This window comes from Oculina patagonica, chromosome 1 (genome assembly GCF_052425735.1).
Source record: "Oculina patagonica isolate OP01 chromosome 1, crgOcupat, whole genome shotgun sequence".
In the NCBI taxonomy this organism is placed as follows: domain Eukaryota; kingdom Metazoa; phylum Cnidaria; class Anthozoa; order Scleractinia; family Oculinidae; genus Oculina; species Oculina patagonica.
In genome coordinates this window covers 26,244,623-26,259,988 of record NC_135758.1, presented here as the reverse complement: position 1 = coordinate 26,259,988, position 15,366 = coordinate 26,244,623, and the positions used below count along the sequence as shown (strand labels likewise).

General features: G+C 35.9%; 1 protein-coding gene across 1 annotated transcript in view; it reads right to left on the bottom strand.

Annotated features, from left to right (window-relative positions):
* LOC144646002 (uncharacterized) overlaps nucleotides 1-15,366 on the bottom strand; it is an 88,534-nt gene that overhangs the window by 30,535 nt on the left and 42,633 nt on the right. The window contains exons 27-36 of the mRNA XM_078505520.1: nucleotides 11,006-11,119; nucleotides 9,973-10,086; nucleotides 9,697-9,810; nucleotides 9,447-9,560; nucleotides 8,905-9,018; nucleotides 7,844-7,957; nucleotides 7,029-7,142; nucleotides 6,540-6,653; nucleotides 6,215-6,328; nucleotides 5,396-5,509 (exon numbers count right to left, since the gene is read on the bottom strand). Of these exons, the coding sequence (XP_078361646.1) occupies nucleotides 5,396-5,509; nucleotides 6,215-6,328; nucleotides 6,540-6,653; nucleotides 7,029-7,142; nucleotides 7,844-7,957; nucleotides 8,905-9,018; nucleotides 9,447-9,560; nucleotides 9,697-9,810; nucleotides 9,973-10,086; nucleotides 11,006-11,119 (1,140 nt within the window). The remainder of the gene's footprint in view (nucleotides 1-5,395; nucleotides 5,510-6,214; nucleotides 6,329-6,539; nucleotides 6,654-7,028; nucleotides 7,143-7,843; nucleotides 7,958-8,904; nucleotides 9,019-9,446; nucleotides 9,561-9,696; nucleotides 9,811-9,972; nucleotides 10,087-11,005; nucleotides 11,120-15,366) is intronic.

The window sequence follows — 15,366 nt, the reverse complement described above, 5'->3', positions numbered from 1 at the left end:
GTTCTATATTCAATATTGCGGACGCCATAATGGAAACCATGACTGTGCTAACTGATTGAAAATTGCATTATGGGATACTAATCGTCGATTAGCAAGACAGTATAAGTGGTCTTACACCAATTACTAACCGTTAATCGGCGATTAACGAATCGCACCTCTAATCGGGCTTTGAACAACTTTCTCAATTCCACCGATTAGCTAACCCTATGTTAGTGATTTTAATCTAGAATTAGGCTTAATCATGTGTTAGTTTAATCGGGGTTTTAAACAATCGGGTCCAGGGTTTCCTCTGTACATCAACTTCAATCTTTGTTGTTGTTCCACAGACCAGCTAAAGCGTATTATCATCCTACTGGCATTTTTGTTCAGAGTATTGACGGGGGAATATCGAAAGTAACATCCTGTCGATTTCAGGCTTAGAATACTGCGGCTACTGCACTCAAATATTTCCAAGACATTATTATCTCCAAAGCATGCAACCATACACGCGTGAAAATTGTTACGAACCAGTTAACTTATTCGATAAAGCTGTACGTACGTGCGCATTTCAAGCCACGTTATAGATACAAGTTTCCGAAAACTACTGTTGGTTAGCAATTGTGGGTCTGAATATCATTCATTGTCTTTTGAATCTTTTGTTTCAATTTACCGGTGATTGTAACACCAAGAGATTGCCCACATGTTGCATAAACGTAGGCAAGTTTTAGTTGCTTTGCAAATAAAATGAATATATATAGCTGGAGGGAGAATCGTGCGTTATACGGTTACAGCTGACCAGTAGATCTCATCGAATGATGAAGACTAGCGCGGAGTGTACATGTGCAGTCGAAACGTCGCGAATCACATCACAAGTGACTACATCATGAGACAAACGATTATACTTTATTATCATGCATGTTACTTTACATCGATGTACAACGACCTTTTTTTACAACAGGTCTATCCTTTAAACTATGTATGTGGGTATGTTTGTCTCTTACTCTGTGTAGACTTAAAACCGTTAATTGCCAAAAACAGATATCGTGCCAACCTACAAGCAGAAAAAAAAACAGTTATCGGACGATGTTCACCAAAGAACACAATATCCTCATTTTTCAGTGATGATCAATGAATTATATGTCTATGAAAGCAGAAGCAAATAATGATAATTATGTTATTAACAAGAAGCTCTCGAATCGTAAATTACTGCAATTACGATAGACGTAGGTATTTCTGCACACGTGTAGAATATAAATCTTTTTAAGTTATTTACATCCACTACCAACACCTTTTTGATTATTCGCATATTATTGAGTACACCGGGCCATTTAGTCCGGCGGCTTAGCTCCTGAATTGTGCGAGTTTTGATACAAGCACCAAACTTTGCAGGATTACAAGCATTCGATATAGTCCCAACGCCAATTTCCTATTTTCAGCTAGTAAACAGCAATGAAATTTTCAGCCAAGAGATCCCTCCCCCACGAAGTACTTCTTCTTGCGCTTTTATGCACCTTTTATTATAGATTTTCTAACAAAAATACAGATATGAATGCTTTAAAATAGGCTTCCCATTGTTATGTATTTACCATCTTTTTTATACCAATAATTTACTAGGAAATTATTGCATGGAAAAAGGTTTTTTGATCCCCGCCCTCTGCTCCCTCGTGTCTTTCGTTTTTCGCTATCGTCCAGGTCTCTCGCGATTTATTCCCCGAAACAGAAGAAAAATACGACAATATAGAGGGCTGTGAACAGTCTAAATTACAGCATTTCGTTCTAAATTTTGTACGTTCGACTTGGTATCACTACATGACATAAAAGTATTTGTCTAAAAACCAGGACAAACAGATATTTCACGAAATTTCATTGATTTTAATAAAATTACGGTTTCCATGGAAACTGGCGTTTTTCGGGCTTGGCACTATATCTGAAAAAACTTCTGTTGGTGACCACTTTCAGTGTGCTAAATTTCATGCTTGTATCAAAAGTGCACAATTCAACCAAAATTTCGAGCTAAGCCGCCGGACTAATTGGCAAGTGGACTTAACTAAGGGACGCACCATTATCTTTGTTTGCAGGGCTTAGAAAGACAAAAAAATTGTTTGCCAACACGATATGTAAAACAACAAAATGATAGTCTGTATTTTGAACAAAATGTTTGCAGAGGTGCATAAACTAAAAAATAAGTTTACAGAGGAAATTTTTTTATCTCCCCTACCCTCCAAGAAAATAATGGTCCGTCCCAAAAGCTCTGTCGAAAACATATAACAAGACTTCTGAATGGCCAGCATATATTAAGGTTCACCTACCCGTTGTCCATGCAATCAGAAGTTACTCTTCACACTCTTCTAACTCTTTTTCTAGAAATAAAAATTGAAATTTCACCACATAGAGTAAATACTATTCAAGAATCGTGTACAGTTTTGTAGCTGTGATTAGCATTATTAGAGCAATATCTGGCACGAGAAATGCTGGTGTTTATTGTCCAACAGCTCTTTCAGCTGCCATGTCATCCTTGACAGTTTCTACTTATTACGAGTTTGTTTGTTTTTTCCATAGGAATTTTTGCTGTTAAACAAGAAAATTAACGCTAAGAAAAGTACATGACATTTCGACAACTTCATGCCATCGTTATATCAAATGCAAAGAAATTAACATAAAGATATACAGAAATAGAAGTCTGAAAAATACATACTTTGCATTTCTATTTCTATTTCTGTATATAAATACTTGATTCATGTTAATTTCTTCACATTATATAATGATGACATGAAGTCGTCGAAACGTCATGTAACTTTCCTATTGTTAATTTTCTTGTTGAAATGTATTTTAAAATCCACTACTATAAGTAATTTTGCTTTGCTTGGCAAAATAAATTCAGAGAACAAGTACGTGTATAGATACAGCCAATTACCCTCGCAAGTTGATCCAAGCCATCCTGCCGGGCAATCACAGCGGTAATATCCAACGAGATTAACGCATGTGCCGCCATTTTTGCACGGGGCAGCTGCACACTCATCGATATCTAAAAATTAAGAACAACCACTTTTAAATTATAAATCATTCATTTCATTTGCGAAAAAAAGGAAAATTTCCAAATAAAGTTGCTTGAAATATTGATGTTTTTTTATATCGATGCACGTTCCTAGGATAAACGACCTTTGACGCGAGCTTTGCTTGAATAAGATACTTCGAAGGGTTGAGAAGGTTAGAACTCAATAATACAAATGACTTGGAGAAAATTGGCCACGCTCTCGACACTTCAATGGTGAGGAATGAAAGGACGAATTAAGCGATTGTTTCTACTTTTACATAGCAAACTCCGCCCTAAAATGTTATTGGGTCATCTTCGTACCTGGTACGGAACCTCCCAACGGGTTATCAAATGAACATGCCTCGACATAAACAAAAATTCTTTTTCAAGAACCATGTTTCCTTGCGTACTTAACCTATTTTTGCTTGTACCGCTTTTTTAGCCTTATAAAAAGAATCAAGTCTTTTGGAGTTCATAAATAAATAGAAAAGCTCGCCATCTGCTTTCCCGTTGTCCATTAACGTCACAATAACAATCTTTCTACATATTATCGCCAGTTCTGTTAATTAATCTTTGCTGATAATTTGATAAGTGATAGTGGTGTTATTTTAGAGTTGTGCAACAAATTACAGTATTCCCACCACAATTGTCTTAAAATATTCCAATTTATTATCACCTGTTTCACAGTTATTGCCAGAATATCCTGATTTACAATCACAGCGGTAAAATTAGGAAATGCAGCTTGTAAGTTATGAATCTTTTTTTTTTTTCTGGGAAACATATCAATTTCACTAAAGCCGTTACAAATGTAAAGGTGAATAAACATAACGTGCAATACAAAAGGAGAATATCTTGGAATAACTTGTACCAATTTTGGCATTTACTTAGTTTGCTTATGTGATGCTAAAAATATTTCTCAAACCTATAAAAGGGAATCGAATGGTCCATTTTTTACGCAAAAACGTCTGCTCAATGTTTTGTTTAGAAATGGTCTGTTACAAAGTGTTTGTTCTTTTGACCAATACGTTCTTTATCTGAGGGTTGCGTTCTTGTTTAAAATATATTATATTAATGGCTTTACCAGAGTTCTGTTTTTACTAGTCCCGGTCACATGTGAATGCTGTTTTTTTTTTAATTTATTATTATTATAAAGGGGTGGGGGGATAAAGGCATTTTTTAGTCAATTATCTAGTCATTAGTAAGCCAGTAACAGCTCGTTTGGACAGTTCGAATTCGAACCTTCGTACTGTGCATCAATCAATCAAATACAATTGGGGACAGCAGCGTTCGCGGTACCAGTGTTTCAAAGACTTTAATGAGTTAGAGAGAACTGTACGAAACTCAGCAAGTTTGCCAATTTTTAAGAAGTGTCTTTTTTCTGCTTTTTATAATTAAGTATTTTTAATCCTTTTAATGTATATATTGTAAATATTTTTTATATTTCGGTTTGAGCTCTAATTGTATCATTTTATAATATACATCTAGTGTTAGGACCTCTACGTAAACCACTTTAAGTGATGGAGCTTCCTAATAAAAGATTGTTATTATTATTAACTTTTGCTTATAGCTTTCACGATGGTGGGGTTATTCTTATGTTATGTAACAAATTTGAAGTATTTTTCACTATTCAAACATCCTAGATTACTTATTACCTGTTTCACAGTTGGTGCCAGAATATCCTGATATGCAATCACAGCGGTAACTTCCACCAAGATCAACACATGTGCCGCCATTTTGGCAAGGGTCAGGGGAACACTTATTCACCACAGGCACTAGATCTAAAACTGATGAATTACCGCTAGTAAGCTATCAATCATATCGTCAGGGAGACAAGTATTAAGACGGCGTCAATTAGGAAATCGATTAAAAATATTAATTTTAGTTGAAAAAAAATCGAGTACCAGAATAAATTAAATCCTATTGCGTTATTTTCTAACCTTTTCAAAAGGAAAATATGCAAGTAATTTTCTGTAATAATACGAACAACAATTTCTTCTCAGAGCCTGAGAAAATCAATTCAAAATAAAATCTCGCGTTCTGTTTTGTAAAATCTTCTTTTACGCGATTCAGTGGAATTCATTGGAACTTGGACATTAATTTGTTTTCTATGTTTGGTGTTGTTAGAAATGGTTTCTTTTGATAAGATCTTTGAAACAGTAATACAGAAGCTTGCAACAAGATGTAAATGATTTTGGTACATTATTTTCTCCAAATAATGCTCGAAGTCCTGGCGGATTTCGTCGTGAACGCTTTTGCTTAAAGCTTTTCATGATGGTGGTTTTTCTGTCATCTAATTTAACAAAATTGAAATATTCCTCACTACTCCAAGTGAATTCCTTTATATTTGATCAATTTTGCTAAAAAATCCAAGAAGAATTTTACCTGTTTCACAGTTGTTGCCAGAATATCCTGATTTACAATCACAGCGGTAACTTCCAACAAGATCGACACATGTGCCGCCATTTTGGCAAGGTGCAGGTGCACACTCGTCGATATCTGAAAATAAGGAATTACCGCTAGTAAGTTATCAATCATATTGCCTGGAAAACATTAAAATGTATTAAATACTTGTGTCTCAAGTAGCTTTAAAAGTGCAGCAATACAAAAAAAAAGACAAAAACTGAGGAGAAAATGTTCTCTTCAATGAACGAGTAGTTAGCATTTTTTTATTTTTTTGTTAGCTTTATAAGGAATAATTCGTTCTCTGGAGTTCATTGTGTACTCAAATAGCTCAGCTCGGTGTTTTGTAGAAATATCCACTCTATTCGATTAGCTCTTTTTGTCATAATTATCATGCCTGTTATCTGAAGGTTGTTACAAACAAGTCCGTAGCTGTTCCACAACTCCATTTTGATTAGTCAGGGTAACCTGTAGCAGGTCTTGTTTAAAGGGGAATGGGCACTGTCTTGGTCGATCTGTTATTGAGCCACCAACAGTTCGCTTTGACAGCTACGGATTCACCAGTTGTACTGTGCCCTTGAGCCACTAAAATATCACTTTATAATTATCTATTACAATAACCTAATCAAACAATCAATCAATCAATCAAACAATGTAACTTTCTTCGCTAGCAGATTTTAAGAAATTGCAGTTTTGTTTTTTTAAGTAATTTACGAATTTAAAGTATTCCCGCTTTTTTTTAAATTATTCCCATTTTCCATTTTCTATCAACTTCCACACAATATTCTTCCTCATTGTTACTTGTTTCACAGTTGTTGCCAGAATATCCTGATTTGCAATCACAGCGGTAACTTGCAACAAGATCGACACATGTGCCGCCATTTTGGCAAGGATCAGGGGAACACTCGTTGATATCTAAAAAAAATAAGGAATTTCAGCTTTGAATTCGAAGTTATCAATCATATCGTCCGGGCGACAAATATTAAACACTCTTTCTTAAAGCTTTTTCACGATGCTGTGGTTATTTTTTACCTTATTTAACAAATTTGAAGTATTCCTCACAACTCCAAGTGAATTCCTGTAAATTTGATCATTTTTTCTCAAGACATCCTAGGACATATTTTACCTGTTTCACAGTTGTTGCCAGAATATCCTGATTTGCAATCACAGCGGTAACTTGCAACAAGATCAACACATGTGCCGCCATTTTGGCAAGGATCAGGGGAACACTCGTTGATATCTGAAAATTAGGAAATACCGTTTGTATCTTTAGATATTATAAATGACTTTGAGTCAAAAAACTTCATACGTACAGCTAAATTAATTTAATTTATCTAAACAGTATAATGAGCAAGTACCAAGTTTGCTTATCTGCTTAGTTTACTAACGTGTTTCCAATACTTTTTAAAAATAAGCCTTGCCGGGCAAAAAGTTAACAATAATAATACAGGAAACCCACCAAAAAAGCCTTTTGAACGACTGTAAGCACAAGGCTTATTATGAAGTTGCAATGAATTGCTGAGTTACTTTACGAAACAGATTTTCATTCTACCTTTTCTCACCAATTCCACTATTTTCGATCAACTTTGTGAAAACCCTCGTTGATTATTAATACCTGTTTCGCAATTATTGCCAGAATATCCTGATTTACAATCACAGCGGTAACTTCCAACGAGATCAACACATGTGGCGCCACTTTGGCAAGGATCAGGGGAACACTCGTTGATATCTGAAAATTTAGAAAAAACGATGCCAGATCAAAGTCAAATTATGAATCACTTTATGTAGAATCGTATTGTCATTTCTGCCTAATAAGAGACAACAGATACATTACCTATGTTTACCGAGAGCCTAATTTAGATCACGTGACGTTCTCTGGAGAATTGCTTATATATCTTTTACAATACACAATATCGCACAATTAGAAACTCCCAAAAGTAGCATCGCATGTTCTAAATTGTGACAACAGTCATTGAAACCAAGAAAGTCTATCGTTTTATTGGAGTTAATTTTTAAAAAAAAGAGAACGGAAAAAGCAATAGTCTACTCTGAAAGATACTTAGATGCCCTTGGTTTTTGTTTCAGTCCACAGTCCCGTGGCAGTTCGTAGTTATATTTTTACTGGTCCCGGTAACATATAAGTGTCACTAAGTTTAAGAATAGAGTCTTTCTTTGCTGATGTATTTATCGTTTCGTGAATCACTAACAGCTGCTTGCACAGTTGCGGCTTCGCCCGTTTCTGTTATAACATATCGCCCATCTGTGTCTTAAGAAAAAAACACACACGCGTGCACTTTATTACCTGTTGGACTGAATCCATCAATAAAACAATCAGTAAATCAATCTTTGCAAATAGCTTGTTTGAAAAAAAAATCATTCTATTCTCCACTATTTTTTTTGTAAATTCAAAACATGTTAAGTTGGTTTCACCTGTTTCACAGTTGTTGCCAGAATATCCTGATTTACAATCACAGCGATAACTTCCAACAAGATCGACACATGTGCCGCCATTTTGGCAAGGATCAGGAGAACACTCGTTGATATCTGAATATTAGGAATAACCGATAGTAACTAATACATTAAATCATGTCACCTTGCAAACATTTTTTTTTTTAATGTACATCTAAATCAACTATACCCACAAAACAAAACTTCATTGCCCTTGTTCTTGAAATTAAGTATCAAAAGATAGAATTCTTTCTTTTAATTGGGAGTTGGCTAGGACCCAATGAAGTCAGCTCATTTTTTTCTTTTTTTTTTTGGAAATGGTCTTTTTGGAACTAATTATTCTTTTTTACCAAGATGTCTGTTAGGCTTCCATTATTTGATAGCCTCTTTTGCAGACATCCTTTTTGCTCGTCGCGCAATCTTTCCTCTCCAACGAAAAGGAAAAAATTTCGTGTCGCGCCTTTAGGATGTCTGCGCAGGGCGCTAGTTAACTAGAGGCTGCATTGAGATCTCGCAGCTAATCTATAGCTGTTTTTGTTTTTGGGAATAGTTATGCAAACCAAAGCAAACGAGAAGTACTTTCAACAATTGCTCTTTAAGACACATTTACTGCCTAGTTAATGGCAGCTGGCTAATGGGCAAGCACAAATTCTCCTGTTGCAATTTATGTAGCCGTGTGCTAGATAGATAGATGCTTCAATAAGAAGCATCGATCATTGACAACAAGCTGTTTCAGAGATATCAGTGTTATTCCATTGATTCAGTAGAGAGGTTAAGCATGACGTTAAAGGCAGACGGCGAACGGCAAAGATAACTTCTGATTTTGAGTTCCTTTCTTGTAATCCGTAAATAAAGCACACAAAAATGGAATAACGTATCCTACTATTAATTGCAAATACAAATAATTTCACTCTACTGTACACACAACTGAAGAGAGACGGCAAAAGTTTCATTTTTGCCGTTTGTCGTTTGCCGTAAACGTCATGCTTAACCTCTCTATTTGTTTTAACAAACGAGGCAAACGACCAATAGAATTTCCTAACCTGTTTCACAGTTGTTTCCAGAATATCCAGAGGCACAATCACAGCGATAGCTTCCCTGAAGATTGACACAGGTAGCTCCGTTCTTGCAGGGACTGTTCGAACACTCGTTTATATCTAAAGGTAGATGAAGGTTCAAAACTTTGCTAGAACTACATTATAGCTTTCCTGAAATGAGTTGTTTTATGTTGTGTTATGTCTCCAACTGCTAAATATCGACATTGTATATACGTAAAAGGACAAGGAATTTAATGAAGGTAACGGAAAGTTGTGTACTTTGCCTACTGTCAAAACCCTATTAAATTCATTTTGTGCATTTGGAGCTCTGGAAATATTTGAAAAAAACAATATAAAATAGTATTGAATTCAGCTTTCGTATAATATGAAGAATTATGCAGATCTCGAACGGTGTTATCCGCCTCAGCCGATAACACCCTCCTCGATCTACATTATTCGTCATATCATACTCTGCCTCATCCAATAATTGCAAAGTAGTCCCATGTTTGTGATAATTTAGCTAAAAAATCTATTAGAAAATTACATACCTGTTTCGCAATTGTTGCCAGAGTATCCAGACTTGCAATCACAGCGATAACTTCCCTGAAGATTGACACAGGTAGCTCCGTTCTTGCAGGGACTGTTGGTACACTCGTTTATATCTGCAGAAGAATAAACAAATAAATAAATCTTCACCAATAGCTTTTTGAATGGAATACTGTTGTTATTTTACACCTAAGTAACAGGCTTTATAGTACCCAACACCGTCCGCTTTCTAATTAAACAGGTAGTAATTACCTGTCTCACAGTTGTTTCCAGAATATCCCGATTTACAATCACAGCGATAACTTCCCTGGAGATTGACACAGGTAGCTCCGTTCTTGCAGGGGTTGTTCGTACACTCGTTTATATCTGTAGATAGCATAAAAATCAATCATTGTAAACGGCCTTCTAAGAAGACAGAGGGTTTTTTGTTCGTTTTTATGCAAAGTAAGACACATCCCATGTCATGTTCACCACTCCTAACTGAATTCGTTATTTGGAATTGAATTTTGAAGAAAAATCTATTATCACCTGTTTCACAGTTGTTGCCAGAATATCCTGATTTACAATCACAGCGATAACTTCCCTGGAGGTTGACACAGGTAGCTCCGTTCTTACATGGATTATTCGAACACTCGTTAATATCTGGAAATAAGATAACAATCCACGTTCTTCTAAATAAGCGTAATTTTCATACTCCTTTGATTTTGGCGATAGCTGAGCTTAACTAAACAGAAAATAAGAGCTATTTGATGAAAAATAGTTGTACGAGAGCTCAGCAGTTTCGTCATAAAATGGCACGTTTTCCATATCAATGAGAACTGGATTAATCAAGCTAACTATATATATTTAGCAATTATTTCAGGAGAGCGTGTTGAATATGAGCGGATGGTAGATAGTCATCATAGTTATCTCATATCCAACAAGCGCGAGTGACCTGGAATTTTTGACTTATTTAAACCACCCAAAGAATTGCACTATTTGCGCTCCCCTATTATTTTTGCTGACGCGTACATCTTCCATATTTTTTTGTCCATGGTATATTTAACAACTTTCTACGAGCGCGCTTTGGATATGAGATGGTAGATAGCCAACGAGGCGCGTTGCGCCGAGTTGGCTAAAACGATCTCATATCTAAAAAGCGCAAGTGGAATAATTGTTTTATTAAAAAAGCCCAAAGAATTGCAATATTTTAGCTCCCAAGCTATTTTCGTTGACGCGTATCTGCTACCATATTTGTGGTCAATGGTATAGGAGCTCATATACCATTTTGGCTGTCAACCAATCAAAACGCAGGAACTGCAATATACCATTGCTAGTCTTCAATAAAAGCTCAGAAGCTATGGACCACAATAAATATATCAAATCTCAAGAATTGCAATATACCATGGCAAGGTTATTAATAGGACTGTTATTTTTTACTTTAGACAAAGTTTTTATATAAAAGTTGTTTGTCACTGTCGACAAACAATCTGCTGGCCACACGTTTTTTTCCACTCGTGCGACAACATCGTTTGACCAATCAAAAAAGGCATACAAAATGTTTCTCTAGTATGTTAGACACCTGTTTCACAGTTGTTGCCAGAATATCCAGATTTACAATCACAGCGATAATTTCCCTGAAGATTGACACAGGTAGCTCCGTTCTTGCAGGGATTGTTCGTACACTCATTTATATCTGGAAATAAGATAAAAATTCCAGTCACTTTTTTATTGTCCTTCGCCGGATTTTTAAGATAACTGAGCTATTTTACGAAATAAATGGTGAGATTTCCCTGTCAAATAGCTTTTTGTTTAATTTTACATGGAAATAAAGTAGGGCGGGGAAGATAAACAGCGCAGAAAAAAAACTGTATAGTTCAGGTGTAAAGGCAAACTGCAAATAAAAAAATTTCTAACCTGTTTCGCAGTTATTTCCAGAATATCCAGATTTACAATCACAGCGATAACTTCCGTCAAGATTGACACAGGTTGCTCCGTTCTTGCAAGGATTTTTTGCACACCAGTCTATAACTGTGAATATTAATAATAACCTTCAACTTAACTTGTACATATAAACAGGGTAGCAGGTATCCCTCCATACTACTACGCCTTGCATTGGGAGCAGGTCAGGTTATAACAATTTTATCATCGTTCTGTTATGTCATCTGTAATTTCAGTGACTAAACATGTTTTCTTTGGATTTTATTACTTTTTATTACATGTTTTACAAAAAGATACAAACAAAGACTAACACTTACACCCATGAGTATTTACAATTTTACATAAACGTGAATAACAGGGAGAAGACAACTACTTAACAGTAAATATCAACATACGCAATCACAAAAACTAAGCTAGGAGAATCTACATATTCTCTTATTAAGTATATAAACTAAGTAAGACAGGGTAGAACCTTGTTCCATTTTTTTGTAATGATTGTCAAGTTTATCATTATTAGAAGCAATTTTTTGCTCTATCTGGAGGGTTGCCCTTATTTTCCTCATGAAGACATTTAGCGATGGATGTTTAATATCTAATTTACATTGATAGATGTAGAATTTAGCTAATAATATAAGATGATTTAAAATAAAGAAGTCGTCCAAGGCGTCAATGTTGGATGTACAAGCACAGTGAAAACCTACTAATAACAATAAATTGAATAATAAGTAATTGTAAATGGAATCGTAAAAAACTCGGAACGCAAAAACTCAGATTTTGAAATTACGGACACGATTGCAAAATTTGCATCAGCAACTTCAAAGTCCGAATTACGCTGTCCGAATTACAGGTTTCTTACAACAGCAACTAGCATTTGAAATTCACCTATGAATGACCACCTATCTTTTTCACGCTAGCTCTACCATATTACAAGTAAGGGATGTCGACAAAAAAAAAAAACAATCAGAATTAATTAATTTCTTTATCGAATGCCGGGAAAACTATGGTTAACATCGATGAAGGTTAACGGCGTTTAAAAAACACTGCAAAGCAAACGTCATTATCTTGTAATTGTCATTTTTACACTTGGTTCGGTTTCTTCGTTTTAAAAGTTAAGCTTAAATTTTCGAAAATTTAAGGTGGCCCTAAAACATGCTGATCATTATTCAATAATAAAAAATGGGGGGGGGGGGGGGCACCGGACTCGTTTTTGATATATAACCTCTTAAAGCTCGAATTAAGGGTGTTTGTTATACCGTTGCTATGGTTACCAGTGACGACAAAAATAGTCACAATCACATTTTCTTATCAATGATTGGGCATTTGTTTGATGCCTTTTTTGTGTTGTAACTGATAATTGTTGTAGCACTGACCCATCAAAGTATGAGAGCTGGAAACTGTTGTGTGCCTCCTTAACAAAATAAACACCCAAAATTATTTTCCATAGCCATTTTTTCATTTCTCTCGTTGTCTCTTTCATCTTTTTAAAGAGACAATTTCTTTACTTCTTCTTAATATCTTCTCTCGTCATATACAAGGATGATATTTTGCGCGCATCGACTACGTATTTACTATCTGATATTCTACTATTATTTAACAAAAGCCAACACAGATATCTTTCTCCTACATACAAGAACGCCCTTGTATAAACAATAAGAGAGATTTCTCACATGTACATAATGCAGCAGAGACATTTCTACCAACCTTCCAAAGTGTAAACATGATTTGCCCAGGGACCTCCCTCGCCGTCATCTTTGCAGTCGTTGCTCTTGCCATATTTATTGTAAGTCTTCTCTGCTGTAGCACTGGTTGCACACCATCCGCCATGTTGAAGTGCAAACATTTTGAATCCCCTTTTGCGAGCTGCCACAGCGCACTTAGCAATTGCGTTCTTGCGGCTTCTATAAGCCCCGTCCAAGATGGAATCTTTTCCTTCGATTGTCGGAATTGCGCGATTTCCGGTGTCTTTATAGCATCCCACGCTTTTATAGTCTGTTTAAGGAAAGCATATTGTCTATAAATTAAAACATGACAATAAATTAAGCATGCTGCATCAGAATTATAGCCAACTGGTCAGCCTCCTACCAGTTGGGATTTTTAACCTTGTTATGTTCACTTAAAATTATTTGTTTCCTCTGTTTCAGTGGCATGCCTGTAAACTAGCTATCTCGTAGAGATATGAAGCTAAGTGCTTTATAATAATAATCAACTTTATTTATAGAGGGTGAACACATAACAGTAAAAAACTGACAAACCAGTGGCCCTCTAATATAAAATACAATCAAGAACTAAAAAATGCTAAAAATCTAACAGTCTAAAACAAAATTTAGTAAACGCTATAAAAAACAAGGTAAAAATTCTATGGCGAAATTGATAAAAAGAATTAACTAAAAAGTAAAAGATCTAAATGTGTTGTATCTTTAAAATTCAAACGTAGCCTTCTTAAAACTTACTAAACTAGGCTTGTTCCTTTGATGCTGGGTATAGTATTCCAGAGGCGTGTAGTTTTAATACTGTATTATGTTGGAGATTTGTTATCCTAGCAACAGCCTCCATCCCTAGTTGTTGTACTATTTTGTAAACTCACAACTGGAGTGGCAAACAGGTTACTTCTCACCATCGATAGAAGACCATGGAATGCAACTACAGACTTACTGTATTTATTCGATAAAACGCCGCGGTGTTTATTGAATTTTTCGTGATTCTAGTGCGGCGTTTATTCGAGGGCGGCGTTTATACGAAGGAGGCGTTTATTTAAAATTAAATTCATTTCTTGCAAAAAAAAGTATGGTTACTGAACATTTGAATTTTAAAAAAAAACAGTAACATATTTTGGTGCTTCTCCGAAATTTCTTTTTTATTGAAGGAATTTTTTTTTTGGCTTGCTCAAACTTGATTATCACTGCATTTGCTGTTTGAGTCTATTATACGAATAAAAGCGGTCGAGCGGTCATGGGATCGAGACCTGGCCTGCATGGGTACTGCGTTGTGTTCTTAGGCAAAACACTTTACTTTCATGGTGCCCCTCTCCACGCAGGTGTATAAATGGGTACCGGCGAATTTACTGCTGCGGGGTAACCCTGCGATGGACTAGCATCCCATCCAGGGAGGAGTAGAAATACTCCTAGCCGCTTAATGCTACAGAAACCGGGATAAGTTCCGGCCTGATGAGCCACTTGGCTCGCCAGCAGGCTTTACCTTACCTTGACCATACGAATAAAAGATACATCATGGTGCGGTGTTTATTCGAAGGCGGCGTTTATTAAATTTCTGTTCTAAAATGCGGCGTTTATTCCCCCGGCCGGGGGGCGTTTAATCAAAAAAACGGTACTAAAAAAAAGTTACGAATACTTGCTGTCGGTATAAGCATGTATTCGAGGGGGCGTTTAATCAAATAAATACGGTATGCTAAAACAATAAGTTAAGAATACTTGCTGTCGGTATAAGCATGTATCGACTTTGACTCGGCCAATAAAAACAACTCAAAGTCAATTCTAATATATAATCAGATATACTTATGTCATGATATTGACAGTTTGTTCTCTCAAGTTGAACAAATTGGAACCACAAAACAAAACAACAATCAACAATGAACCCCGCCATTACATATTTGAATTGTAGCTTAAATAAAACTTCAAAAAAAGTCACTCACTTCAAGAAAGTCTGAAAACGACACACAACTTCAATTAATTCAAGACGCTTTGAGAAAAAAAGGCTCTGTGTCATCTGATAGTCTTTTAAGATTGCTCAGTGTAAAGTCAGAGTGTTATTTTAGCCCAACCTTTAAGGACGTAGACATCGTTTGCCCAAGGACCTCCTTCGCCGTCATCTTCGCAGTTGTTGCTCTTGCCATATTTGTTGAACGTCTTCTCTGCTGTAGCACTGGATGCACACCAACCGCCATGTTGAACTGCAAACATGTGGAAACCCTTTCTACGAGCTGCAGTGGCACATTTTTCAATTGCATTTTTCCTGGCTCTGTAGGCTCCATCCAAAATGGAATCT